Here is a 27,585-nt window from a genome sequence, read left to right on the forward strand (position 1 = left end):
TTGTTTGTTAATTTATCTCCCCAAATTCTCCTGCCAGGTTTGATTGTTTCATTTGCCATCAACTTTGAAAGCCTTTCTGGCAGAAGTGTGATATCCAAACTTTCCAGAGAGATAGACACGTAGATAGCCATTCATAAAATACCTAGCATTTCCAGCGGAACTCAGAAAATCAATACAGTCAGCTTCTGTATTTGTCATCACATCATATAGCTTACTCCTTACGTGGAGTTAGAACTAAATACTTGGAGTTCCATTTATCTTATAAACCACGAGAAAGTAAAAATGGAAAACCTCAGGAGGCCAGAGTGGTGACTAAATTACCTCTTTTGTGGCAGCGATCATCTGCAGATGAGACTTTTCCAAGCCAGGACAGTGCAGGCCAATTGAACACACTGTACAGGCAATATTGCTGTGGATGCATCCCAGCATAATGTCCCTCTTCTCTGTATCATGACTCCGTATCATGTCTTCTGTTTCATTTACAAACACCACTATCAACACTGTAGACTTTTCTGCTTTTCCCACCCTGACTGTGGATTTTATTCCTTTTATTCCTTTTTTTTTTTTTTTTTTTTTTTTCCTAGGCCATTCCTCCAATTTTTCAAAATTACCCAGGGCACTAACAAGTCTTTCTTTTGTGCCTCTGGCAAAGCTGTGGATTTAATAAATATTTTCTTTACTGTGCTACCCACACTGACATCAGGCCCAAAAGGCTTATTTAGACTTGCATTTCATCCACAAAAGAAACAAGAAACAGGATTTGAAATGTCCCTATGATGGTTCAAGCTCAGCAATATTCACCGACTCATTTATGAAAATACTATGTGATATGTGCGCTAATTCATCTCAACAATTAAGACTGATGATCTTTTCCCTATCTGTGAACTGTTACCTTTTGACAGAAGAGAAATGATCTGATTGATAAGATTTTTACTTGATAAATTTGTTAAATTTGCCTACTTTATTCACCCAAAGCTATCACTTGATCATTTGTTTATGTGCAAATAGGGATGATGGCTAAAATTTACCCTAGAGTTTAAACACAAGAATATGAATATCTCAGGGAGTTCTAAACCCACAGACTGCTGGAAGCTGGGAGGCTTTTGGGCAGTGCATGACAACTTGTGCTATGAAGCCAAGCAGCACAAGGACTGGCCCTTTGTTCCCATGCCAAGAGGCAGAGCCCAGCCTCCTCCTCGCTGCTCAGCCACGCGAGACTCCAGACGGTGGCCACCAGCACCACCTCCAGCATCTTCTGTGCTGGGTGGCCCGAGCAAAGCTGTGCCTGGGCAGCCCTGGCAATTCAGCGCCTCCCAAACATGGCTCCAGCCCCAGCCCATGCCCAAGCAGCTTGCTCCTGTGGCCTCTGCCTGTCCTGGCCCCTTCTTACACCTTTTCTGCTGGCTGTGATCAGGTCAAGGTACTCAGCCTGCTGGAAGTAGTTTTGGTGGCCCAGAGAGCTGTTCTCTTTGGAGCATTCAGTCCTCATTTTCTTCCAGTTTTAAAGATATTTATTTTCTCTGCCTTTTCCAGGCTTCTGATATTTCCTCCCTCCCTTGCCATGGTATCTGAATGGCAGCAAAGAGGTAAAATTGCTTTCTTTAGTAATACTTGAGGCTGAGATGAGATCAGTCATCAATCTCAGTATATTACTGTGAAATGGAAAAAAGACCATTGCCTTTATTGAAGTTTCTCTAAATTTGCACTAGTTTCACTGAAAAATATCAGGTTCTGAACCCAAATAAAGGAGGACTTAGTGTCACTTCATGTCCCACCATGCCTGAGTGACAGTGTGCCCCCAACTCTGTAAGTCCTAAAGGAACTAGAAGATGTTTCAAGAACAAGATATTAGTTAGTTTCCTATTGGTGACCAAGAGCAAAACAACGAATCCAAAAGATAATACTCATCAACAGAGTGATTTTAAAGCAAACATCTGGATAGATGAATACCTTGACAGATGCTTTCTTATGTGAATAATGGGGTGTCTGCTGGGGCCAGTGCAGCAGAATCCAAGCCCCCTGTTTGTCATACTCTAAAAATCCTGAGACTTGTTTTATATGAGAAGTGTATGCAGTCCTGAGCAAGGCTTTATCATGGAGCCCTGCAGTCCCTGTAGTGACATACTCAGCTAGGAGTCTCGGCTGATATTTATCGCTTTAAACTGCAAATCGCCTTTAACGTTGTGCATGCAGGGAAGCACTCCCTGCTTATTAATTCAGTTTAGAATGATCTTTGCCTGGTTCTTTCTGTGTGCTTAATTTCTTCTTAATCTCATTGATTGCAAAAGACAGCAGTGGATGACTCCACCTTACAGTGAGTTGGCAGTGAAGCACGAGGACATTGCAGCTGAATGGGGGAGGCTGTGGCAAGCCAGGCATGCCCCCACTTAAGCAGAATAACAGGCATCGTTATAGACTTATGCATCTTGCTGTTGTAAATGTCCCGTCTTCACACTGCCAATAATACAATAAATCCAACCAGTGCAGACTTCAGACCTTCTAAGCCTTTTATGGACATATATGGAAATGCAGCACTCAGATCTCCAGCTAAAATTCTGTTCTTTACGGTATTTACAGACACAGCCCTTCTGCTGGACCTCGAAGCACCACCAGAGGGGCCAGGTCCACTCTCAGAGGCACAGATAAAAACCATCTGGTGCTGCAGCTCACGGCATACAAACCACGCCGATGTGCTTATCAGGGGCTGCTTTGCTCTGTGCTCTGGCTGTCCTGCTGTGCCCCCTCCATCCCCCTGGGGGACAGCTTCCAGCCTCCCCCTCCTGTCTCTTGGGGAGACCAGCCGTGCACAGTGGGTACCAAACGCTGGGGGCTCTGCATGAGTTAAGATCACAGCAATCTTCAAAGCTAAATACAGGTTGAGAAGAACAACACCGGGACGAGTGGCTGGGTTTATGGCTCCCTCCCTGCCTGTGCTGGGCTGTCAGCACCCCACAGGCTGCACGCCTCACCCCAGCTGGTCCCACAGACTGCTCTGCCCTCCAACGTGCCGCAGACAGCTGCGGTCCTTCACAGCTCCTGGCACTAGCAGCCGAAATGACCCGCAGTGAGGGAGGTGGGACAGAGTACAGCCTCAGTAGCCTCCATGGGAGAGGCATGGACACATCCATGGCTGGGGATGGCCCAGAGACTGCAGATCCACTGCCAGGCTCTGACCACTTGCTGCAGCAGCTGCTGCACGGTTGGCCCATGGGCCATGAAAGTGTCTGATGTAGGCGGGTGCTGGTCCCCAGCTCCTCTGCTGGAGGAGCCCCCATGGCTCAGTGGTACTGGCAGGAGGCAGAGGGTGTCCCATGGACCGGGGGGAGAGAGCCCTGCAGCAGCCAGGCACCTACCGCGCAGTCCCAAAGGCAAACACAGGAAAGCGCATGAAACCTCGCCCTACCCTAGAGCTGGACTCCAAGGCAACCAGCAAAACACCCTAAAATGCAAACTCCTGATTTCACTGAATGTGAAAAATGTGCATTAAACAGAAATGTGAGATACATGCCATAAATCTGAGAGATGTTCTTCTCAAGCTATATTTAGCTATGAAGATTGCTACCTTTCAGACTCAAAGTACAGCTTGCGAGTTTGAAAGATTTTTATAGTTTCTCTGACTGTAAGAACAGCTAATAAAAGACAGCATCTCTCGCCATAAACTACATTTGTCTGACATATTTGCAGCTACATACTTACAGTATTTGCCTATTTATAATTACAGTTTTACAGCTCTAACCTCGGTTAGCTCTACCCTCAGAGTTTTGGGAGTCTGCACGGCGCGGCCACCAGCCCCGGAGGCTCAGCTGTCCCCAGAGCCTTCCTGGGGGAAGTGTGCCACATTTGGTCGGGGGCTGCTCTGCGCAGCAGGTTGGTCATCCAGCAGTTTGCTTCACACTTGTTGATGCAGAAGGGTTTGGTGGGCATCAAGCATAAAGCACACTGACCGGTGCTCAGGAAGGAGTCCGAGCACTTCACATTCTTCACGTTTGTGCCTGGATCACAGCCCAGCTCCTGCTGAGGCTCAGGGGTGTGAGCCCTGTGTGGCTGGATGCCCACTCCTCGCCTTGCTGCTTTCTGCAGCCCTCGGTTTTGCTTCTCCTTTGAGCTGAGGACCAGCCCCATGCTGGCACAGTGTGCGCAGGGCTAGGTGCAGGGTGAGGCACCACGCTGGGCATGGCTGAGTCCAGCCCCCATCTTCTGAGCTTTTCTGTGAGATCCCACCTTGTTCAGGTAGGAGCTGCCAGGAAGGGAGGCGATGTGTTCCCCTTGTGCTACCCCGGATCAGGAAGCCTGGCTGTCTCGTATGTCAGCTGTGGTGAGCTGGGCAGGTCTGTAACAGGCCTGGAGGAGAGGAGTTATGAATCTTGTTTTGCATTCTGTCCTGAAATGCAGGGTGTTCACTTTGCTTTAAAATGCTGTGCAGAAAAATACTGTTAATTAGGATACAGGCTTTCCTTGGTGCATATGTTTTCTAAAATGTCTAAGAATATCTAGCATAATGCGTTAGAGCTATTCAAAAAATTAAGTATTTGTGTAAAAAGCCAGTATGGCTGTAGGGCTCTGCAGTCAGGGCACGTGTCGTGGTGGAAGCATTTCCAGCAGGCAGCGGTGCTGTGCCTGAGTGAATGGTTTTTCAGTAAAGCATCACGAGGAAGGCATATATTAATGTTGCACAGCTGTTTAGGCATGGGTTTGATAGGAGAACGAAGTGTAGCGATCCGGTCTCTCCTGGAACGCAGACCTGTGATATGGCGTGGCCCCTGGCAGCAGTGATGTGCTCACCTCCTCTTGTGCTTGGCCCCCAGGATTAATGGTCTCCGTATCTGGTTCAAGCTCGGGATTGCAGGCTGGGAAAGCAGGGACCCCCCCGAGCCCCAGCGGGGTGTTGAAGCCACAACAACGCTCAGGAGTGTTTAACACGCAGGTTTCCATTGCTCTTCACACTTGAGGTCTGAGAAGTTTTTACACCTACAGCCAGTGCCCATCTGTGTGTGATGACATTTTGATGTTGCCTGTTGGCAAATTTGCACATGAAACCAAACCGAGTGGCACAGTCAATACATCAGAAAGAAGGGATGCCATCCAAAGGGACCTGGAGAAGTAGGCCCACATGAAACTAATGAGGTTCAACAAGTTCAAGGGCAAGGTGCTGCGCCTGGGTCAGGGAAATCCCAGACCTGAGTACAGACCGTGTGGAGCATAGAGGCATGAGGGAAACTTCAAAGCTAAGGTAACAGAAGACATCAGACCCATAGTCTCAGCTGTCTAAGTCTGCGTCCTGCTCGCCAGAAGGAAAAAGTGTATCAAATACTGAATAAGGAAAAGGAAATGGGGAAGTTGCTGAAAAATGTTTGCCCTGGACACCCAGGTCTTCCCTGCTAGCAACTCCACTCAAGCACAGTTTTCTTGAACTTGGAGAATCAGTTGCCTGAATCTTGAAGTGGATGCATTATTGATAGGAAAAGCCTCCTGACTGCATTCAATGAAATTTAGAGATGTTGATAATGTCAGGCATCTGGCTGCACACAGACTACAATGGTGTGTCTGCCACAGTTATTAAATATACATGATGACAAATAGAGTTGTCTCTTTTATTCAGAAATTTAATGTTTTTATAAGTCCTTCCTTCCAATTTTTATGTATTAAGCAGAAGCCCATGGGTAGACATTGTTTTGGCATGCAATATTTTGCCAGAAACATCCTTAACTACGGAATTAGTGCTCGAGTCCCTGCCGTAAAACAAATAGCACCACGAAATGACTTAACAGCTTGCTGTCTTTCAGACAACCACCCTTCTCTTTCCCTGTTTGATTTTTTTGTTTTGTTTTGTATTGTTTTGTTTGTTTGTTTGTCTGTTTGTTTGTTTGTCTGTTTCTCTTTCCTGGACCACCACAGATTTCTGCTGAGGTGCCCCAGTGACCATTCTGTGTTCTCCACAATATTCCCAATGTTGTTTTCACTCCATCTCTTGAACACCTTGGTGTTTTGCTTCCTGTTTTTCCCAGCACTAAACTCTCCAAATAGTTTGCTACTCAGCCCAACCGTGATAAAAGCACTTTCTTACCCTAAGTATTTGCTATTGCTTTAGGCCATGGCACCGACTATGAACAGAAACCTTTCTTCTTGGTGTGTCCACTTCCTTTGCTTGCTAGTGCTCTCAGGAGTTCTTTATACTTGCTTCTCTTTCTAGGCCTCTCAGCAGGCTAAACTCTTAAGAACTGGATTTTCCCAGGTGATGGAGCTGTCTTTGAACCACAGTCATTAAAAAATTATTTCATTGGGTATCTTTGGATAATACATGAATCAAGATATAAGCATACAATTGAAGTGACACACAAGTCCAGTACTGATATTCAAGTGTGATTTTCTTGTTATTTAGCGCCTTTTAAAAATAATAATAATTATATATATATATATATTTAATACCATCTCAGTCACATAGGCCAGGAAGAGAAGCAATTGGTAGCAGTAGTATCTAATATCTGTACCTTTGCTGTATGTTGAAGTGCAGACTAGATAAATTAAAATAATATTAGAGGTATAGAATGAAAAGAAAATACCTGTTACCATAAGCCTCAAATCAAAAGATAAGTCAGGAGAAAGAAATGAGAAGACAAAAAAAAAATAATAAAGAAATATAAAGAAAATGGTATGGTCATCATGAGAGGCTGCAGGAGCTGTATGTATCACTGCATACCAGGTGAACAAGAAGCTGAATTGCAAATTACGGATTTCATGATCAGAATCAGCTGGAAAATTGAGGAGGTTGAGATTATTTAAATTTCCTTTTTCATGTTACTCCTTTTATCAAAATCATCTGGAACAGATGAAACCTCACATGCAGTAAACCAGCAAGACAAATATCAAATAAACGTACATGACTATTGCACTCTCATTGAAATTGGCTTATGACTGTGCAGCCTTTAAAGTGCTTAACTGAAGCACAGAGTAAGCCTGTGATTAGGGAACCAAAGACACAAACTAGAAATGATCCAGTATCATAACTCTGTGAAATCTATGCAAACATAGTTATGTTATGCACTCTGCCTCTCACAGTGCTGCACTATAAACTGCTATTTAAAGGAGAGCTTTGAAGTACAGGAGCATACCGTTAAAGACATCTCCATTGCACTCAGCTATGGCAAGAATAAATACCATATATGCATGAGCCCATTAACTTCTTTAATTAACGTTACTATGATAAATACCAACATGTAATGTTACAATTACTATAAACATTATTAATTTTAGGAAAAGGGAGCATAGTTCACAACTGCCCGATAACGGATGAATTTGCAGTGCTGCCAGGTAGTCGGACTCCGTCCCGACGGCTGCAGCCCTGCTCCGGGATGAGATGCCGTTTCACGCCAGCTGTCCCTCCCTGCTCTTTTCTCCTCCTTCCCATCCAGCACATGCTTTGATGCCTGGTTTCAAGGACCTGAACTCAGCCGAAGAGCTACATCCCCAAGTGCCACTGTGTCACACTCTCATCACTCGCCTAACACTGCCAGGGGACGTCCTCCACATCTTCATGTGACTGCCCAAGCTCTACAACAGGCTCTTGGAGAAAGAGCTGCCAGGAGAGTTGCGTTGGTTTTGTAAACATATTGTGCACCTACAGGAATAAACCCCAGAAAGACTATGTGCTCTCTTTAATCCATGGAGAATTTTCTAAATACCTGTCAGGTACACAAGATTTCTAATCCAAATGTTATTTATACAGCAATAAAGCATAGCAAAATGCAGCAATATAAATCTGAATAATTCATACTGGTCACTATGTTCTGATTTAATGCTGAGCAGGTAAATCTGACTCAATATGTGGTGGATTTGCCGCTGTGGTGAGGAATTGGTTTGCCTACTGGGACCTTCAGGAGAAAGAGGTTTCTGAAAACAGAGCCCATGTTAGTGTATGAGAAGTTTTAGCTGTTGAAGGCAGGGAGTTTTCCCATTCTTAGCCCTAATTCTGCATCATCCAGGGCTGGTTACAGTGTGTTAACACAAGACTCCAGCCTGTGGTCTCTTACCTGAGCTGAGGTCTGAGCTCTATCCCTTGCAATGCTGCAGAGCACAGCAAGAGTCTGTAAAACAGGGACAGCATCTGTATGTTAATCCTTCTGTTTTACTCCACGCTGAGCAGCCCCATGGTTACTGTTCAGAAGGATTTAAGAGGAAAAAAAAAAAAACAACAAGTTGAGTGCTAGGAGTGGACAGGAATCAGCATCAGGGAACCATCCCTACCCCACTGCATGAACCTAACATTCACTCAGATCAGGTTCCCTCATCTCAACAAGGGCACACATAACTGGGAGGATTCAGGGAGGGCATCATGTACAGTCAGAGGACTGGAGCAGCTTTGTACCAGCAGGACTGAGTGGACCAGGACTCTCCAGTCAGGAAAAGACCAGGCCTGGGGAGGCCACATCTGTAAAATCACATAACGGTTAAGGCTAGAGGCACCTCTGTGTCCATCTTTTTCCAACTCCAACAAAGTGCCAAATGCCAGCTGTAAGGTTGTTCAGCTGTGCCTGCGCTGAGCTGCAGCTACAGCTACAGCCCCTCCATGCAGCACACGTGTCCTGCGCTGCCTGCCCTGCGTGCTGGCGTGGCACCTGTGGCAGAGCGCAGAGCTCGTATCTGCTCGCACGGTGCCCTGCAGCGGCTGCACGGACCTTCCCTGGGCTTCCCCAGGCTGCCCCGGGGATTGGGCTGGCAGCAGGGACTGTGGACTGACTGCCTTTGAAAGTACTGAGCCTCCATGGTGTCTGATTGACCAGAGTGTGCAGAACCACAACGTGGCTGAGGCCGGGGACACCCATGGGTGCCGCTGCTCGCCCCCTGCCCCAGCAGGGCCCCGCGGAGCCGCTCGCCCAGCCCCACATCCCAGCGGCTGCTGGAGACCCCGCGGAGGAGCCCCCAGCCCCTCTCTGGGCAGCCTGGGCCAGGGCTCCGGCACCCGCCCGGCCCAGCAGTGCTGCCTGGGGCCCAGGGGGCACCTCCCGGGCTCTGGGCCCGGGGCCTCTGCTCCTGGCTCTGAGCAGAGAAAACACAGTGGAGCTGAGAGCAGCATAACAGATACACGCAGAGACCAAATGAGAAATTACATAATTTGTTGCTGGCATTCAGGGATGATCCTGAGGGACCCAAACCTCACTTGTCCAATTTAAGCTCGCTCCCACATTGCAGCATCTTCCTGCGCAGCGAGGAGGCTTGCACCTGGGGAGTTTGGTGTGGTACAGAGAAGGAGCGCCGGGCAAAGGCACATGGAGGCGCCTGTCTCTCATCCATGTGCATCCAGATGAGCTCATGCAATTGCACTGCAAGAGAGTTGAAATACAGAAATTAGTAATTAGGTGAACTTGGGGGTTTTCCTCAGCCTTTCATCTGAGCTGCCTCCTTCTCCATGTCCCAAGCACTCCCGTGTGCACATGAGCCCTTGAGTTTATTTTCCCAGCCTGTATTCAGAGGTCAGTTTTAATCTTGTTTTGTGGCTCCCAGAGAGATTCTGCCCTTATCAGGGGTCTGAGATAACTGTGTCTATAACCACTGTGGGAGGTCCCTGAGGTTTTTGAGACATTCCATTGTCAGGTGGGAACTGAAATGTTTAGGAAAGATCACTCTGTCCGTGGCTCTGTCTTCATTCACATATCTCTGACTATCATTTTCCTTTTTTTCTTTTTAATCCTTCCTTGCTTTCTGTTCTCAGTTTTTCTTCTTTCTTGGCTCACATATAACTTCAATATGTGTAGCATCTTCATTTAGGGATATTAAAACACTTTATCAACAAGAAGCACTTTCTATTCCTAACTTCCCAGAAAGCAGAACATGCGTTACACACTGAAATAAATAATTGATTGTTGTAATTGATCATTGTTGCAGAGCAGCAGCAGAAAATAAATAAATAAATAAATAAAAATAAATTCCAGTCCCTCTACCTTCACCTACCACCTCTCTGCCAACACCTCCTTTCCCAAGGTACCTGAGTGCCCAGCATGCTTTCGAATAGCAGAGATAACATCTTTTCTCTGAGCTACCCACCAGGAGAGACCGGACCTGCCTTGCTTATTCTCCCTGAGCAACGCTCACACCCTCCATTGACCTGCACAGCTTAACAAGCCCTGGTATGTAGTGGACAGAAAAGTTGGGCCAAGAAAACTTATTTCTTCCTGTTTCAAACCAGAGAAATCCAAGAGCTGTGTCATGCAATCTCTCATTTCTGTTTTGGCAACCACGTTCTAAATCCTAAATTTTTTAGCCAACAAAAAAGGTGATGGATGGAATAAGCAAGTATTTGAAATGAAAAGTCTGAAGTAATAATATCTGTCCAATGTAAAATATATCTCTTCCTTATCCCATTCCTTTTATGTTCATCAAGATATCCCCTGCTTACACTCTTTGATGGTGTATTTTAAACAATTTTTGCAGGGAAAGGAAGAAAAGATTAGATGTTCCTTCAGGGCCCCTAGGGTTGTCTGCTCTTCTTGTAGCCTAATGCTGATTCACTTCTGAAGGACTGCAGATCCAGCATGAGGTGGTCAAACATGGGTGCCTCTGTGAGGTGTCTCCTTGTGCTGGTGCTGGGTGTCCCTCTGCAAGGTCCCCGTCTGCACCGGGCACCGCAGACCCCAGCAGCTAGCAGCAATCCGGGGCTCAGCTCAGTTGCTGTCCCCATGGTGCTGAGTCCAAGCAGGGATAGCCTCAATTTCCACCCATGGTACAAGTCCTGCACTCTGCCCCGTAGCCCTGTGCCATGCATGGGCTTTGTGTGGAGTTCACAAGGTCTCAGGAGTGAGGCTGGTCAGGTTTTCTCTCTCCAAGCTTTGTTTGTATTAGATTTAGCAATAACAGCAACCTTGCTGACCAAGTGACTATGACTTTTTTGCTTGCTGTTATATGGTACACCCAGTTTCAGCTTTATGCAGATAGTAGTAACAAGTAGCTATTCTGTGCCAAATGAGATATTTATGGCTAACATAATGCTGTAGTGCTGAGAAACACAGGTCTGGCGTGATGCCAGTGGCCTTGAGAAGTGGGGACAGAGGATGCAGTGTAGGGGAGTGCAGGCATGGGATGATAAAAGGTGGGGAACAGGATGGCACTGCAAGTCCCTTGGGTACACGTAACTGGAGGGGACCTTAGTGATCATCTAGATCCCCCACCACCACCATTGGCAGGGATGCCACCCACCAACCAGATCAGGTTGCCCAGGGCCTCGTGCAACCTGGTCTTAAACACCTCCAGGGATGGGGCATCCACAGCCTCTCTCTGGGCAACCTGTGCCAGTGCCTCACCATCCTCTGACTGAAGAATTTCCTCCTAACATCTAATCTAAATCTCTCCTCTTTTAGTTCAAAACCATTCCCCCTTGTCCTATCGTTATCTGATTGAGTAAAAAGTTGCTCTCCATCTTTTTTATAAGCCCCCTTTAAGAATTTAAAAGCTGCAATGTGGTCACCCCTGAGTCTTCTCTTCTCCAGATGAACATCCCCAGCTCTCAGCCTTTCTTCATAGGAGAGGTGTTCTGGTCCTCTGATCATCTTCATGGCTACAATGACTACTTGGGCATAACCCCCAATTATTTTAACCTTTAACTCAACAGGCAGGGTGCAGGCATTCACAATGGACTCATTGAAGGGCCTTCAGGGGAGACCTAGGGAACGGCGCAACCATGAGCATGGTATATGTGGGAAAAGGTTGCAGAAAATGTGACAACGAATTGCAACAGGTAACAGGCACATGAATAAATTCCATATACATAAAGGGTTAGTATGGCTCTTTAACATGCAGGAAAGCCTCCCTAATTTATTGCAGGTCTTCAAAGGATTGGAAAGTATTCTGGCTGGGGCAGATCCAGGCAATTGACTCTGCCTGGGTTCCCAGGAGCTTTGCATTCATCCAACAAGAAGCCATGAGACGAGATTGAGGTCCCACGCACTACTGAATAACTGAATCAGAAAGTAGAGGCACATGGCTGTCCTTTACAGTGAGCCCCTACAGGAGTCTGCACTGGGACTTCTGCTTTTCAACTGATTTTATGTGGGAAAACAGCAAGGTTTGCTGATGAGCTTGTTCCTTCGGGAACAGGAGGGCCAGCTGAGAAAATCTGCAGAAGACCCTAGTAGGACTGAGCCTCTGAACAATAAAACAACACATTTTTAAATAAATAAATAAATCCGTTCAGACAAACATAAAGAAATGCACCTGGGGAAAAAATAAAATCCACAGAATGCTTCACATAGAAAATGACAGGCTCGTGGCTAACAATTATCTCTCAGGAACAAGCTGTCACAGTTACTATAGTTTTACAACAGCACAGTTCAGTGATCAGCAGTGTCCAAAAACAAACCAGATATTAGAAATTCCTAGGGAAGGAACAGAAAACAAGGCAAGCACAGTGCTGTGCATCTGAAATACTGCTGCAGTCCTGGTGCCTTGGGAGCAGAAACACTTGCCACGAGAGATGAGTGAGCAGACTGTGGCTGTGGTTTGAAAAGAGACAACTGAGGAGTCTTGACAGAGGTGGTAAAGGCACGGAAGAGATGAGTGTGGGACGATTGCTCATTGTCACCTCCAATATGACAGCTAAAAGCGTGAGAAATGGAAACAGCACAGGGATGGCTCAGAAGGAACATACAGAGGTCTTTATTCACGCAACATGTCACTAGACTATGGAAATCACTAAAACAGGGTATGAAGTTCGAAGTGTTCATGAATTAAATGTAAGATGAGCTCCTTAGGCAAGTGCATTCATCACCAAAAAGCCAGTGCTGTGATTGAAGAAAAGAGCAAAGCAGCCCTAAAACCTGTGCTGTCCCAGCAGGAAGATCCCACCTGCTCGCAGAGGGTGGGCGCTTCCCTTCTTGTGACCAGACCCCTACTTGTAGTTTCGGTTACTGTTTTCAGGTTTTTGCAACAAGATGCACAGCTTCCCTTCATCAGCTGGCATCTATTCTTTGTGTTAGGAGTTATTATTCTTTCCTCTGAGACAACAGCGCTTATTTCTGCACGTCCTGTTTTTGTGATGAGAATTGCCACTTCTGTATTTGTTCTTGGTGCATCCTGGATCTGCGCTTCCTTGCTTGTTTTATCTTATGCAACGGTGTACAGCAAATTAAAACTGCCTGCTGTAAGGCAAGTAGAGGAAAAAGGACTTGTTATGAATGGCCAAGGCTGATAAGAGACCTGTCCTTCAAAATAAACAGCCAGATTGTTTCTCAGGCCAGATAGCATTGCCTATGAAAGGGGCTGGGCAAGCTGGTTGTCACACCAACAAACTGCTTCTAAGGTAATGAACGCTGGCAGAAGTTAAAGCTCGTTATGCATATTAAGGAAGTAATTTCAAGTGCCAGCACCTGTGTTAGAAGGCATTCCTATTAAAGCTGACCCCAGGAAGCTCCTGCAGTGAGTGCTTTTAGGGTCTTACTGGGGACTTGAAGGCTGCCTGGACTGGTAAGGTGTTTTGGATTGACTGGTAAGGGGGGGGGGGGGGGGGGGGGGTGGCAGGGCAAAGGGAGCTAAGTTTATGCACATAGGTATGATGCAAGTTGGCTTCTCCTTAGCTCTCAGGTTTACATGTATGCTTTCTCAGATTTGTAATTGTTATCTTCTGTGTCACTTCATGCTCATTTAATGCTGTAAGCAGCTTACGTTTCTCCTGTGCTCTGCAAGATATTTTGTGGAAGGTGGTGGGTTTGGACCTTTGCCCTGTTTTCACAAGGACTGTGAAACACTGCTGTTTCTGCAATACTCTGCTATAAGAGTCCTATTAACCTCTGGGTGGGTGGAGGACGCTAAGGCATGGTAATATGAAATTAGAGATGCACAACTCTGAGATCAGACTGATAAACAGAAGACAAAGATGCAGGCAAAGCAAAGCAACTTCTTTTTCTGTGCTCCTGAAAGCAAGGTGGGTCTCCTGTAGCTTACTGTTCACGTGCATTTAACTATAACTTCTAAACTACCAGCTGGAAAGATCCCTTAACTAGCAATGTCTCATTATTGAAAATGCTCAGGATCTGAAAGCTCTGCTCTGAAACAGGGATGTGTCTCAATGAAGTGAGTGGGCCTTGTATAGCATCCCCTTTCTGGTTAGGGTGCTTTGTGGAATGTCTGAGGGTAACTACAAAACAGTCCTCGGTGCTAAGTGTGGCTGACCTTCCAGCCATGCCTGGGGGAGCTGCACTTGTGTCCTTGGTGCTGCGAACTGCTGGCAGTCTGCTCGTCTGTCCCCAGGAGCAGCGGGCCTGTGCAGCGTGTTGGCTACTGCTGCTTGTGGCAGACCCCTTCCTGTGCTGTCCCTGTCCTGCACAGCTCTGGCCTCCCATCCCCTGGCCTGAACAGGGTGGCTGTGGAGATGAGAGCAGGGCAGGTGCTGCTTGTGCTGTTGGCTGCCTCGGCAGTGATGCCCGCGAAGGACCCGTTGCTGAATGTCTGTATGGATGCCAAACACCACAAAACCAAGCCTGGCCCAGAAGGGACACTGCATGGCCAGGTATGGTGCTGCTGATAATGTTACGTGGGGTTGTCTGGGTCTGGGACCCCTGTACCTACCTCCCCAGCTGATATGGGCTTGCTTGTGCTTTGGGCTTAGCAGCCACCCACCTGAAGAAGGTGGCCTGTGCTGGGTGGGAGGCTTGTTTGATGCTTCCCTCTAGAAAATGGTGAGGGGAAGCGCAGTGCTGTGAGGAACTGTCATCTCCCTGTTACCCCTTTTTCACTAGGGGGTTTCCTTTCCAAAGCCTAGGTACCAAAGATAAGAACAGGTAATAGATGGCATGGAAAGATCCGGTCTTTTGCTCCCTTTATCAATGAAATCATCAATGCTAGAGCCTACTTCTACTGTGCAGCACTGATGGCAGATCTTGGTAGGGGTGTGACTAAGAGCAAGCCAGGGCACAGGAGGTAGCAGTTCTATTCCTCTGCCTGGCACCAATGCCTGGTGAGGATCTGGCCTTCAGAGTACTCTTCATATTCTTCCTCTAACTCCATCTTGTTGCAGCCCTAAGCTCTTTGGACTAAAGTGTCCAAGGGCTGGTTGGAGAAGAGAAACTGCTCTTGCTAGTGATGGGTTTCTGCCTCCTTGGGCTCCCTCAAGACCTCTCCAACTGGTCTGTCTCCTATTCTGTTGCAGTGTGCTCCCTGGAAGGACAATGCCTGCTGCACAGCCAACACGAGTTCAGAAGCCCACAGGGACCAGTCTTACCTGTACAACTTCAACTGGAACCACTGTGGGGTGATGCCATCCAAGTGCAAACGCCACTTCATCCAGGACACATGCTTGTATGAGTGCTCACCCAACCTGGGGCCCTGGATTGACCAGGTAAAGTTAGATCCCATGTGATGAATGCAACAGGGCTTGTACCAGTCACAATGTGTTACGTGGTGGCCATCTGTATGGTGTGGCAGGTATGGGTGTGTGCCCCTCAGGGACACTTCACCTTTCCTACTGGGCTTGGATAGGCTGATGGAAGAACTGCCTGTTGTCAAGGCACGTCTCCCTTTGGGTTGGAATTCTTCTGAGATCAGCTCTGGACCCCAGTGGAAGGAGCCAGGAGGGGACTTTGAGGTCCTGCAGATCCTGCTCCTTAGTTTTTGAGGGCCACTACCAGCGTGCATGGTCCTGTTCCCTTGTAGGTTGACAGCAGCTGGCGTCGGGAGAGGATTCTCCATGTGCCACTCTGCAAAGAGGACTGTGAGGAGTGGTGGGAGGACTGCAAGGACTATGTCACATGCAAAGACAACTGGCACAAGGGCTGGAACTGGGCAACAGGTCAGTGGACTCTGTGGGGAAAGCCTTTCCTCCTTTCCTCCTCCATGCAGGCAAGACCCTGAGATTGTCCCTGCTCCTGCCTGGTGCTTGGAGCCAAGACCCTCCCTGCTCTCATCTGCCTGTGGAGTAGCAGACTGGAAGGTGGTCAAGCCACCATCCATCACTGCAATGCACTGATGAGCTTGTGGGTAGGCTGATAGCAGGTGGCCTCCTCTCCCACATGGAAGGAAAGAGATGGAGAATGCTAGCTTAAGTCTTTGCTTTCTTTTTTTGGTACTGTCTTCAGGAACAAACCGCTGTCCTTGGGGCTCCATATGCAGGCCCTTCACCGAAGTGTTCCCTGAACCAAAAGACCTGTGTGAGAAGATCTGGTCCAACTCCTACAAATACACCACAGAGCGTCGGGGCAGTGGACGCTGCATCCAGATGTGGTTTGACCCTGCCCGGGGGAACCCCAATGTGGTTGTGGCGAAGTACTATGCTTGGAAGAAGAGATCCTATCCTGTGGGGATGGAGAATGTGACTCCTGAGGCTGGTAAAGCTGTGTGTGCACTGCCATGGCCTGTCCTGGTCCTGCTGCCTCTGGCCCTGGTGTTGCTCTCTGAGAGAGTGAGAAGCTGTGGGCCCATGCATGGGGGTCCCTGTGACAGCTCCCCAAAGGCACGTGGCTTTCCCTGCTCTGAAGGAATGGGCTCCTGCAGCAGAAGCTGGTGTGGGTGAAACCTAGGTCTGGCCAAACTGGTGATGTGCGCCAGCATATGTTCAGCATGAATGGTTGGACCTTGACAGCTGCTGCTGCTTTCAGCTGCTGATGAAGGCAGTTACTTCTGTTATTTCTCTGCAGCCCTGGGGAGGGCAGTACCAGGCATCCTTCTCATCTGGAGCTCCTTCATGTCTGTTCTCACACTGTGCTTGCTGTCTCCTGTCGATAGGGCAGGTGCTGATGGCTGTGCTCTGTATTGGTAGTGTTAGTTCAGGGTCTTCAGCTGAGCTCTAGTGTTCGGTCCTTTCTTGACTCCCTGAAGAGTTGGTAATAAAAGTATTGCTCTGAATCAGCCGTTCTGTATGGAGGTTAAGTCCTATAGAGGAGGTGGAAGCACTCTGGGTATGAGGCTGCTGGACTGGGTGGTGGCAGTGCAGTCTGTAAAAGTGAAGTCTGCCTGGGGGGTAGGAAAGCTGCAGTCTTATCTCCTGGCCTGTGGCAGCTCCTTAGCTGCTCCATCTCACTGGAGAAGGTGTGGAGATAGTTGTGGTCTGCAGCAGGTACACTGGGCATGATGGAAGCATCTATGTCTCCTCCATAGTCACAATCACATGTTTATTCAGCTCGGAGCTGAAAGAGACATCTGTCCCCAACACCCATGGCACCACCTACCCCCATGGTGTCCCTGGGAAATACATTTGATGCTCTCAGGGAAGTTGCAGAAGAGACTGAGGGTCTGGACAGCAGTCCGAACCCGGGAAGCAACCCTGAGAAGAGAGTCAAGATTGGGGAAAAGTACAAAACATAAGATCAGGGCCGGACGGAGCACCACACTGTAACCCGTGCCACAAAAAAAGAGCGGAGAGTCCCTGGTGATTGGGGACTCCTTGCTGAGGGGCAGTGAGGCTCCCATCTGCCGCCCAGGTAACCTAGCCAGAGAGGTGTGCTGTCTGCCTGGGGCACGTGCCAGATGTTAGCAAGGCTCTGCCACAGCTCATTAAACTGGAGGACTACTATCCTCTTGTAGTCATTCAGGTTGGATCCCAGAAAGCTGCAACAAGAAAAATGAGGAATATTAAAAAGGACTTTGCATCCCTGGGGAGGTTGTTGAAGGGATCGGGGGTGCAGGTAGTGTTCTCCTCTGTCCTCCCGTTGAGTGACTGGGATGCAGATAAGAGTAGAACGGGGCAGGTAAATGACTGGCTGAGGGGGTGGTGTCTGCACCAGGGATTTGGGTATTTTGATCTTGGGCCTTCCTTTGAGAGGCCGGGTACGTGGGCTGCGGACAGACCCCAACTGAGCCAGTGGGGCGCAAGTTTGTTGGGGAGCAAGCTCTCTGGGCTGATTACCAGGGCTTTAAACTAAGTTTGATGGGGGAAGGGAGGGGAGCTAAAAGTGACAGAGAAGGGCTGGGGGAAATCATCATTACCGTCACTGTTGAAGACAGGGAAAAACCTCTGAGCTCTCCCATAGGACTGGCTGAGGGCTCCTCAGAGAAGGAAGCGTTCCCGATGCCCCGTCTGGTTTCTTCTTCTTGCATCCCCCCAGGGGTAACTGCGCCTGCTGCTACCCTAAAGTGCCTGTACACCAATGTGCAGAGCATGGGAAATAAACAGGATGAGCTCGGGATCTGTGTTTGGTCACGAGGCCACAATCTCATTGCAATCACTGAGACGTGGTGGGACAGCTCGCATGACTGGAACGCTGTCATGGAGGGCTACGTCCTCTTCAGGAAAGACAGGCTGGGGAAGCGAGGGGGTGGGGTTGCTCTTTATGAGGGAGCAATTGGAGTGTACCCAGCTCCACCTGGGGGAGGGTGAAGGACAAGTGGAGAGCTTGTGGGTGAGAATTAAGGGGGTGGGCTGGTATGGGGGACAGTGTGGGGGCGTACAACAGGTCACCAGATCAGGAGGAGGAGGTTGAGGCCTTCTACAAGCAGCTGCTAGTAGCCTCACAATCATGAGCGCTGGTCCTCATGGGGGACTTCTATTACCCAGACATCTGCTGGGTAAGCAACTCATCCAGGCACACACAGTCCAAATGGTTCCTACAATGCATTGAGGACAACTTTCTGATGCAGGTGGTGGAGGAGCTGATGAGGCGGGGGGGGGGGGGGGCTCCTGGACCCTGTTCTTACCAACAGGGATGGCCTTGTTAGGGATGTGAAGGCTGGGGGCAGCTTGGGATGCAGTGACCATAAGGTGGTCGAGTTCCAGATGGATCTAGGGAGAGGAAGTAAGGCTAAAAGCAGGATTGCTACCCCGGACTTTCGAAGAGCCAACTTCGACCTCTTCTGGGAACTGCTTGGGAGTATCTCATGGGCTAGGTTGCTTGAGGGCAAGGGTGCTTGTGAGAGCTGGGCTACGTTTAAGCAGCACTTCTTCCATGCTCAGGATCAGTGCGTCCCAAAGAATAGGAAATCGGGGAAGGGGGGCAGGAAACCCATGTGGATGAGCAAGGAGCTAATTGTTAGGATCAAAAGGAAGAGGAAGGTCTATGAAATGTGGGAAAAGGGCCTGTCCTCTTGGGAGGATTATAGACATGTTGTCAGGGCCTGCAGGGAGGCAACGAGGAAGGCTAAAGCCTACCTAGAGATGAGGCTTGCTAAAGAGATAAAGGATAATAAGAAGGTTTTTTTTCCAAGTATGTAAACAGCAAAAGGAAGACTAGGGATAATGTGGGTCCCTTGCTGAATGAGGGGGGTGTCCTGGTCACGGGAGACGCCGAGAAGGCAGAGATACTGAATGCTTTCTCTGCTTCAGTCTTTGCTTCAAGGATACTCCCCTGGGACTCTTTGCCCCTGGCAAGAGGACAAAGGGTCTGGGAAATTGAGGGCTCCCCCCGGTGGACGTGAGTGGTTCGGGAGCGTCTGAGTGGGCTCAATGCACACAAATCCATGGGTCCCCATGGGATGCATCTGCAAGTGCTAGGGGAGCTGGCAGACGTGGCCGCCGAGCCGCTCTCTATCATCTTTGAAAGGTCCTGGAGAACGGGTGAGGTGCCTGAAGACTGGAGGATAGCCAATATCACTCCAGTCTTCAAGAAGGGCAGGAAGGAGGATCCGGGAAACTACAGGCCAGTCAGTCCCACCTCTGTCCCTGGAAAGGTGTTGTAACAGCTTGTTCTGGATGCCATCTCCAAGCAATTGGAAGAGAAGAATGTTATGAGGAGTAGTCAGCATGGATTCACCAAGGGGAAGTCGTGCTCGACCAACCTCGTTGCCTTCTATGATGGCATCACCAGCTGGGTAGATGGGGGGAGAGTGGTGGAAGTCATCTACCTTGACTTTAGCAAGGCTTTTGATCCTGCCTACCATGACATCCTGATAGCAAAGCTGAGAAAGTGTGGGATAGAGGAGTGGACAGTGAGGTGGGTTGAGAACTGGCTGACTGGCCGAGCTCAGAGGGTGGTGATCGGCGGTGCAGAGTCTGGCTGGAGGCCTGTGACTAGTGGTGTTCCCCAGGGGTCGGTGCTGGGTCCGGTCTTGTTCAACATCTTCATCGGCAACCTTGATAAGGGAATAGTGTCTGCCCTAAGCAAGTACGCTGACGACACAAAGCTGGGAGGAGTGGCTGACACACCAGAAGGCTGTGCTGCCATTCAGCAAGACCTGGACCGGCTGGAGAAATGGGCAGAAAGAAACCAAATGCGGTTTAATAAGATCAAGTGTAGAGTCCTGCACCTGGGGAGGAACAACCGGAAGTATCAGTACAGGCTGGGGGACAACCTGCTGGAAAGGAGCTCTGAGGAGAAGGACCTGGGGGTCCTGCTGGATGACAGGTTGACCATGAGCCAGCAGTGTGCCCTCATGGCCAAGAGGGCCAATGGGATCCTGGTGTGCATTAAAAGGAGTGTGGCCAGCAGGTCAAGGGAGGTGATCCTCCCCCTCTACTCTGCCTTGGGCAGGCCTCACCTGGAGTACTGTGTCCAGTTCTGGGTTCCCCGGTACAAAAATGACAGGGATCTCCTGGAAAGAGTCCAGCGGAGGGCTGCAAAGATGATACGGGGCCTGGAGCATCTTTCCTATAAGAAAGGCTGAGAGACCTGAGTCTGTTCAGCTTGGAGAAGAGAAGACTGAGAGGGGATCTTATCGATGTGTACAAATATCTGAGGGGTGGGAGACGGAAGGATGTAGCTAACATCTCAGTGGTTTGTGGGGATAGGACAAGGGGCAATGGTCGCGAGATAGAACACAGGAAGTTCCGCACTGACATGCAAAATAACTTCTTCATGGTGAGGGTGATGGAGCACTGGGACAGGCTGCCTAGAGAGGTTGTGGAGTCTCCTTCTCTGGAGATATTCAAGGCCCATCTGGACGCCTACCTGGGCAGCCTGCTCTGAGGATCCTGCTTTGGCAGAGGGGTTGGACCCGATGATCTCTCGAGTTCCCTTCCAACCCCTACAGTTCTCAGATTCTGATTCCCCTTCCATCTGAGCTGGGCCCCCCAAAGTTGGGTGCAGGAACAGTGTCTGGCATTCTGGGCATGGATTGGCAGAGCCAAATTGCTGTTGCAGCCTGGTAAAAATAATACCTGCTTTTCCAGCAAGTACCTCTGTGGAACATCTTAAAACAGCCCTCATCATGCAGCTGTCCACAGCTTGTATGTTGGAAGCTCCCTCTTCTATACAGCTGTAGCAAAGGTCACACCAGCTGGTACAGCTTGCATTCCCTGCATAGGACCTGGCTTTGGCTCCATGTCTGGGTTGCTTCTGACCTTCTCTTCCCCTGGAGGTGGCATTTCCTAGCCTCCCACGTGGGATTTGCAGACTGCATGAGTAGCTCTGTGAAAGCTCACTGCTGTGCTTAATTTTTGCCTTGTTCTGAGGTGGGAACAAGTCTCTGGAAGAAAAAAGTAGCAACTCCTTAAAAAGGAATGGTGAGGAGAAGGGTAAGGGAGTAAACATGTACAGCTGCTTAGGTTAGGCAAAACTTACAGGTGTCCAGTCTGCAGATCCTTATTTAATTTAAGCAGTCATTAGATCAAAATGTCTCTTTCCAGAAGGCTTTCATTATTTTCTTCAAGTATTTTAATGATACAGTCTCTGCAGCTGGTTACTTACTGCTTGCTTTTACATGAAACAGAAGCACTTTTTTCTCCTTTTCTTTTCTTCTTTCCTCCCCCTCTTCAATGTGTTGCTTCAAATTCTGCAGACTAGCCTAGGACCCTGACTTGAGAAAGGCCAGAAGATGTTTTTGGCCCACATGCAGAATGTGAGGCTTGCACTGTCTAACCCAGCTACGGATGGGGAAGAGGAAACACCTGGACCTACTTTCTGTGACAATGGTCTCCACAAAGGACAAAAATAAAACATCTTAGACACGAGCAGTTTTGCTTTCCAAAGAAAATCCTGTTTGGGCAGCTCCCTCCCATCCACAGGGTTCTTGTCCATGCAAATTCTAGTCAGCTCTGCAATTGTGCCAAAACAGCGCTGGGTACCTGTCTCCTATAAGCATACTGGAATCCCCTTAGGGATGTTGTGAACCCTGGAGGGTGATCTGACCCTGCTGTTCCCAGCCACGTGCAGTTCTATCCTTTGAAAGTTGTTCTGGGCTCAGCTGCAAGTTGGCTGCAGTGTCACATCTCTGCTTTATGAAAAGTTTGGAGACACTCACTGGGCATTTTACCAGTTCTGTTGGTAGTGTTCCCATGCCTGACAATAGCAAGATAATTTTGCCTTCTGCATGGTATCTGGGCAAGCTGGTCTGCAGCTAGTTGGGGGGGCTTTGCCTGTTCTTCTCTGTCCCTCCCCCCCCCCCCACCTTTCCTTTGTATCTTACATCTTGCTGGGAGAGGGTCATGTTGCTGTGACTGCTGACAGCAGGAAACTTTTCTTGCTTCCCAGGCTAGGCTACTTCCCTTCATTTTTACTGTGTAAGATAATGGAAGGGATCTGCATTTAAACCCTCCTGTGGTGACGTACTGCAGAGCATCCATGCTGTCATGAAACAGCAGTGGTTTGCAAGCCCTTGTTAATCTTGACAGGCACTGCTGGGATGGAAGATGGCTGTAACTTGCTCTCACTTGCTCTCCATTCCATTTTCTTCTCCTTGTGCTAATTGTGAGGAACTGCATAATCCTGTTTGCCACCAGGACTGATCTGAGCCTCTCCGAGCTCATATACAAATTCTTATGTTCAAGAATTTTGTTTGCTGTTAGTTTGGGGTTTGTCTCTGTCTACAATTCCAGATGTGAGTATCTGATAGTTTGAAGTAACTGGACTTTCTCCTTGTCCTCAAGGATCAGCACTGAATTAGGGGAGGATCTATGTAATGTTTCTTTTGCTACCACATGCATTTGGATCAGTCTTGTATCCTTTGGGCATGCTAGACCGACAGCTCCAATGCTGGGGGAGGTCTATGGCTGCTCTCTGCAGCAGTCTATGGCTGCTCTCCGCTCCAATGCGGAGCACTCTGATCGGTGCCCCTGGGTGCTGCAGTGGGGCTCCACAGCCAAGCCCACAGCAACCCTGGGCTGGTAGGAATTGGGTAGTGTTTTGACAGGGAGCCCAGATGTAAAGGGGGGAGGGGGGAAAAATATATATACATTCACATTAGCTCCTTGAGTGGGAGTGTCGAGTTTGGTGTCTGAGGAGGGCATCAGGTTGGAAAAACAGGTTGCTCTTGCATTCTGCTATTCCTTTTGCTATTTGCCCACATAAAAAGTCTCTCTCACTTCTCCAATATGGAGACCCTCTCACGGATTGCCATCCTTCCTCAACTGAGCCTGTGGGTCTGCCCACAGGCAGCAGCTCCTCAAGAACTGCTCCCACACGGCTCCGTCCCACGGGGTCCATCCCCCAGGAGCAAAGTGCTCCAGCACAGGTCCCCCACGGGTGGCAGCTCCCCCCAGACCCCCTGCTCCTGCGTGGGCTCCTCTCCACGGGCTGCAGCTCCGGCCCAGGGCCTGCTCCTGCGGGGTCTCTCCATGGGCCACAGCCTCCTCCAGGCCACATCCCCCTGCTCCACCGGGGGGGCTCCTCCGTGGGCTGCAGCGTGGAGATCTGCTCCGTGTGGGACCCATGGGCTGCAGAGGGACTTGTGCTGTGTGCCTGGAACACCTCCTGCTGCACTCACCATGGGGGCTGCAGGGCTGCTTCTCTCAGTTACTCACTCCTCTCCCCCAGCTGCTGTTGCATTTCTTTTTTTTAGCCAATCTTAAATATGTTATCACAGAAGTGGCACCAGTGTCTCTCACTGGATCAGCTCTGGCCAGTGGTGGGTCTTCTGGCACTGGCTGGAACTGTCTTCTCTGACATGGGTCAGCTGCTGGGTTCTTCTTACAGCAGCCTCTTGCTACCTCAACCTTGCCACATAAACCCTGCACAGTTATTGAGAGCATTGTCTGAACATCTCTTGAACACTGACAGGAATGGGGCATCAACCATCTCTCTAGAAAGCTTGTTCTGGGATTTGACCACAGGTTCTGAGGGTTGACAATTTTCAGCAATTTCTTCCAGATCAGACTGGTTTTCATCCCAGAAATGTTGGGGTTTTGTGCAGGTGGAAGCTACATGCACAAGCGGGCAAGAAGCATGTGAGCAGGCTGGTGAGCACTGTGCCACACTGATGGGTGGAGCAGAAGGTGACTGGTTTGTAGAAGATTGCCATGGGGTGAGCAACATTTTGGGGGTGCTGCTGGAGCTGAAGCTGGGACCAGAGATAGGCAGCTTGGAGTGGATGTGCACTGTCTCGTCTGGCTGTGCCCTGTGAGGGTCACCAGGAGCTGGGGTGCCAGTCAGGACTGACCACAGCATGCTGCAGAAGGGGACAGAGAGCAGGTCTGGGCCTCTGCAAGCAGAGGGGCAGAAGCTGGTAGTAAGAAACCACTGGGTCTCTCCTCTTTGTGGCATTATTTTCTCTTTTGACCACGGTTTATGGTTTTATCTGAACAAAAGTTCTATAGGCATGAAGAGAAATATTAAATTTCCCATGGAATCAGTGGTAATTATTTGAGGAAAAGAAGCAGTGACACTTTGTAGAACCATAACTTTTTTAATATACTTACTCTGTAGGGTTTTTTATTTGCTTTGCTTGTTCATTTGTCTGTTTTTTTAGTTGAAGTTTCTAGATACAGCTGGTTAGTGACCCTACCAGGGGAGGTGCCCCACTGGGCCTTCTGTTCACAAAAAGAGAAGGACTGGTGGGAGATGTGGTCAGGAGCTGTCTTGGGCAGAGTGACCACAAAATGGTAGAGTTCTCTATTCTTGGCGAAGTCAGGAGGGGGACCAGTAAAACTGCTGTCTTAGACTTCCAGAAGGCAGACTTTGGGCTGTTCAGGACACTGGTTGTGTCCTGAACACAGTCCAGAACACAGACCGGAGTCCCTTGGGAGGCAGTTCTGAAGGGCAGAGGAGTCCAGGAAGGCTGGGCTCTCCTCAAGAAGGAAATCTTAAAGGCTCAGGAGCGGTCTGTCCCCACGTGCCCAAAGACCAGCTGGCATGGAAGAAGACCAGCCTGGCTGGACAGAGTTGTGGCTAGAGCTTAGGGGAAGAAAAAAAAAAAAAAAAAAAAAAAAAAAAAAAGAGGATTTATGATCTTTGGAAAAGAGGGCAGGCCACTCAGGGGGACTACAAGTATGTTGTGAGGCAGCGCAGGGACAAAATTAGAAAGGCCAAAGCTCATCTGGAGTTCAGTTGGGCTACTGCTGTTAAAGACAACAGAAAATGTTTTTATAAACACATTAACATGAAAACAAGGACTAAGGAGAATCTCCACCCTTTAGTGGATGTGGGGGGAAACTTAGTTACCAGAGATGAGGAAAAAGGTAAGGTGCTTAACGCCTTCTTTGCCTCAGTCTTTAGTGGCAAGTTCTCTGGATGCCCAATACCCTGAGCTCGTGGAAGGGGATAGGAAGCAGAATGGGACCCTCATAATCCACGAGGAAATGGTTGGTGACCTGCTACAGCATTTGGATGTACGCAAGTCGATGGGGCCGGATGGGATGCACCCGAGGGTACTGAGAGAACTGGCGGAGGAGCTGGCCAAGTCGCTTTCCATCATTTATCGGCAGTCCTGGCTATCGGGGGAGGTCCCACTTGACTGGAGGCTAGCAAACGTGATGCCCATCAAGAAGGACCAGAGGGTAGACCTGGGGAACTATAGGCCTGTTAGTTTAACATCAGTGCTAGGTGAGCTCATGGGGCAGATTATCTTGAGTGTCATCATGCGGCAGTTGCAGGGCAGTCAGATAATCAGGCCTAGTCAGCATGGGTTTATGAAAGGCAGGTCCTGCTTGACGAACCTGATCTCCTTCTATGACAAGGTGACACGCTTAGTGGATGAGGGAAAGGCTGTGGATGTGGTCTACCTTGACTTCAGTAAGGCATTTGACACCATTTCCCACAGCATTCTCAGGAAACGGGCTGCGCATGGATTGGACTGGTGTATGCCTTGCTGGGTTTAAAACGGGCTGGATAGCCAGGCCCAAAGAGTCATGGTGAATGGAGTTAAATCCAGTAGGAGGCTGGTCACTGGTGGAGTCCCCCAGGGCTCAGTATTATGGCTAGTTCTCTTTAATATCTTTATTGATGATCTGGATGAGGGGATAGAGTGCAACCTCAGTAAGTTTGCAGATTACACCAAGTTAGGTGCATGTGTTGGTCTGCTCAAGGGTAGGAAGGCTCTGCAGGAGGATCTGGATAGGCTGGACCAATGGGCTGAGGCCAGCTGTAAGAAGTTCAGCAAGGCCCAGTGCCGGGTCCTGCACCTGGGGCACAAAAGCTGCTGGAAAGCTGCCTGTCAGAGAAGGACCTGGGAGGATTGGTTGATAGTCGGCTGAATATGAGCCAGCAGTATGCTCGGGCGGCCAAGAAGGCCAGCAGCATCCTGGCTTGCATAAGAAACAGTGTGGCTAGCAAGGACTAGGGAAGTGATTGTCCCCCTCTACTCAGCTCTGGGGAGGCTGCACCTCGAGTACTGTGTTCAGTTTTGGGCTCCTCACTACAAGAAGGACATGGAGGTGCTTGAGCGAGTCCAGAGAAGAGCAATGAAGCTGGTGAGGGGCCTGGAGAACAAGGCTCATAAGGAGCGGCTGAGGGAGCTGGGCTTGTTCAGTCTGGAGAAGAGGAGGCTCATGGGCGACCTTATTGCACTCTACAGGTCCCTGAAGGGAGGCTGTAGCAAGGTGGGGGTTGGTCTATTCTCCCACGTGCCTGGTGACAGGACGAGGGAGAATGGGCTAAAGTTGCGCCAGGGGAAGTTTAGGTTGGATATTAGGAATAACTTCTTTCCTGAACGGGTTGTGAGGCACTGGAATAGGCTGCCCAGGGAAGGGGTTGAGTCCCCATCCCTGGAGGTCTTTACAAGACGTTTAGATGTAGAGCTTAGGGATATGGTTTGGTGGAGGGCTTGTTAGCGTTAGGTCAGAGGTTGGACTCGGTGACCTTGGAGGTCTCTTCCAACCTAGATGATTCTGTGATTCTGTGAAGAGCAAGTGCCAGGTCCTGCACCTGGGAAGGGACAACACTGTACGTACAGACCGGGGGATGAGATGCTGGAGAGCAGCTCTGCAGGGAGGTATCTGGGGGTTGTGGTTGACAGCAAGCTGAATATGAGCCAGCAGTGTGCCCTGGCAGCCAGGAGGGCCAACCATATCCTGGGGTGCATCAAGCACAGCATTGCTAGTTGGTCGAAGGAAGTGATTGTCCTACTCTGCTCTGTGCTGGTGTGGCCTCACCTCGAGTCCTGTGTGCAGTTCTGGGCACCACAGTACAAAAAGGACGTGAAACTGTGGAGAGTGTCCAGAGAAGGACTACTAAGATGGTGAAGGGCCTAGAGGGGAAGAACTGTCTTTGGAGTGTGATGGGGAAAAACATTGCTTGAGTTCCTTTTTCTTCTTTTTTTTTCCCCCACAAGTGGATGAAATGTGAGTGTATTGTTGACTTGCTCCTAACGGTGTAAGAAAGGGGCTGGAGGACAGGAATGCCAGTGTATGACTACAGTGTTTTAAAACTGCTAAAACACTGGATATTAGTTATAAATAACTAATTGAGGGCTGGAGTTAGATAACCCTTAAGGTCCCTTCCAACCTGAGCCATTCTAGGATTTTACAAACGTATGAGGAGTGCCTGAGGTCACTTGCTCTGTTCAGCCTGGAAAGCAGGAGGCTGAGGG

General features: G+C 49.1%; 1 protein-coding gene and 1 long non-coding RNA gene across 3 annotated transcripts; one reads left to right on the forward strand and one right to left on the reverse strand.

Moving 5' to 3' along the window:
- Positions 1–3,087: 3,087 nt before the first annotated feature.
- On the reverse strand, positions 3,088–27,506 carry LOC118169650. Its single transcript, XR_004752215.1, has 4 exons — positions 27,259–27,506; positions 18,125–18,127; positions 12,047–12,057; positions 3,088–3,099 (listed from the first exon to the last, which is right to left on the reverse strand). It is a non-coding gene; the product is annotated as an uncharacterized LOC118169650 (long non-coding RNA).
- LOC118169635 (folate receptor gamma-like) lies at positions 13,230–16,821 on the forward strand. 2 transcript variants are annotated; one of them, XM_035331080.1, is made up of 5 exons: positions 13,230–13,449; positions 14,233–14,491; positions 15,131–15,319; positions 15,634–15,769; positions 16,056–16,821. In XM_035331080.1, the coding sequence occupies exons 2-5, from the start codon at positions 14,354–14,356 to the stop codon at positions 16,487–16,489; spliced, it is 897 nt and encodes a 298-aa protein (XP_035186971.1). In that variant the 5' UTR covers positions 13,230–13,449; positions 14,233–14,353; the 3' UTR covers positions 16,490–16,821. The 2 variants fall into 2 exon arrangements, with proteins under 2 accessions (XP_035186971.1, XP_035186961.1); XM_035331070.1 differs by lacking the exon at positions 13,230–13,449 and adding an exon at positions 13,513–13,634.
- Positions 27,507–27,585: the final 79 nt, after the last annotated feature.

Source organism: Oxyura jamaicensis, chromosome 1 (genome assembly GCF_011077185.1).
Source record: "Oxyura jamaicensis isolate SHBP4307 breed ruddy duck chromosome 1, BPBGC_Ojam_1.0, whole genome shotgun sequence".
NCBI lineage: Eukaryota > Metazoa > Chordata > Aves > Anseriformes > Anatidae > Oxyura > Oxyura jamaicensis.

Excerpts from the sequence above, each read along its gene's own strand:
- LOC118169635 (XM_035331070.1), top strand. Across the intron at positions 14,492-15,130 it reads AAGGGACACTGCATGGCCAG|TGTGCTCCCTGGAAGGACAA; the intron begins GTATGGTGCTGC and ends ATTCTGTTGCAG. Across the intron at positions 15,770-16,055 it reads GGGCTGGAACTGGGCAACAG|GAACAAACCGCTGTCCTTGG; the intron begins GTCAGTGGACTC and ends TACTGTCTTCAG.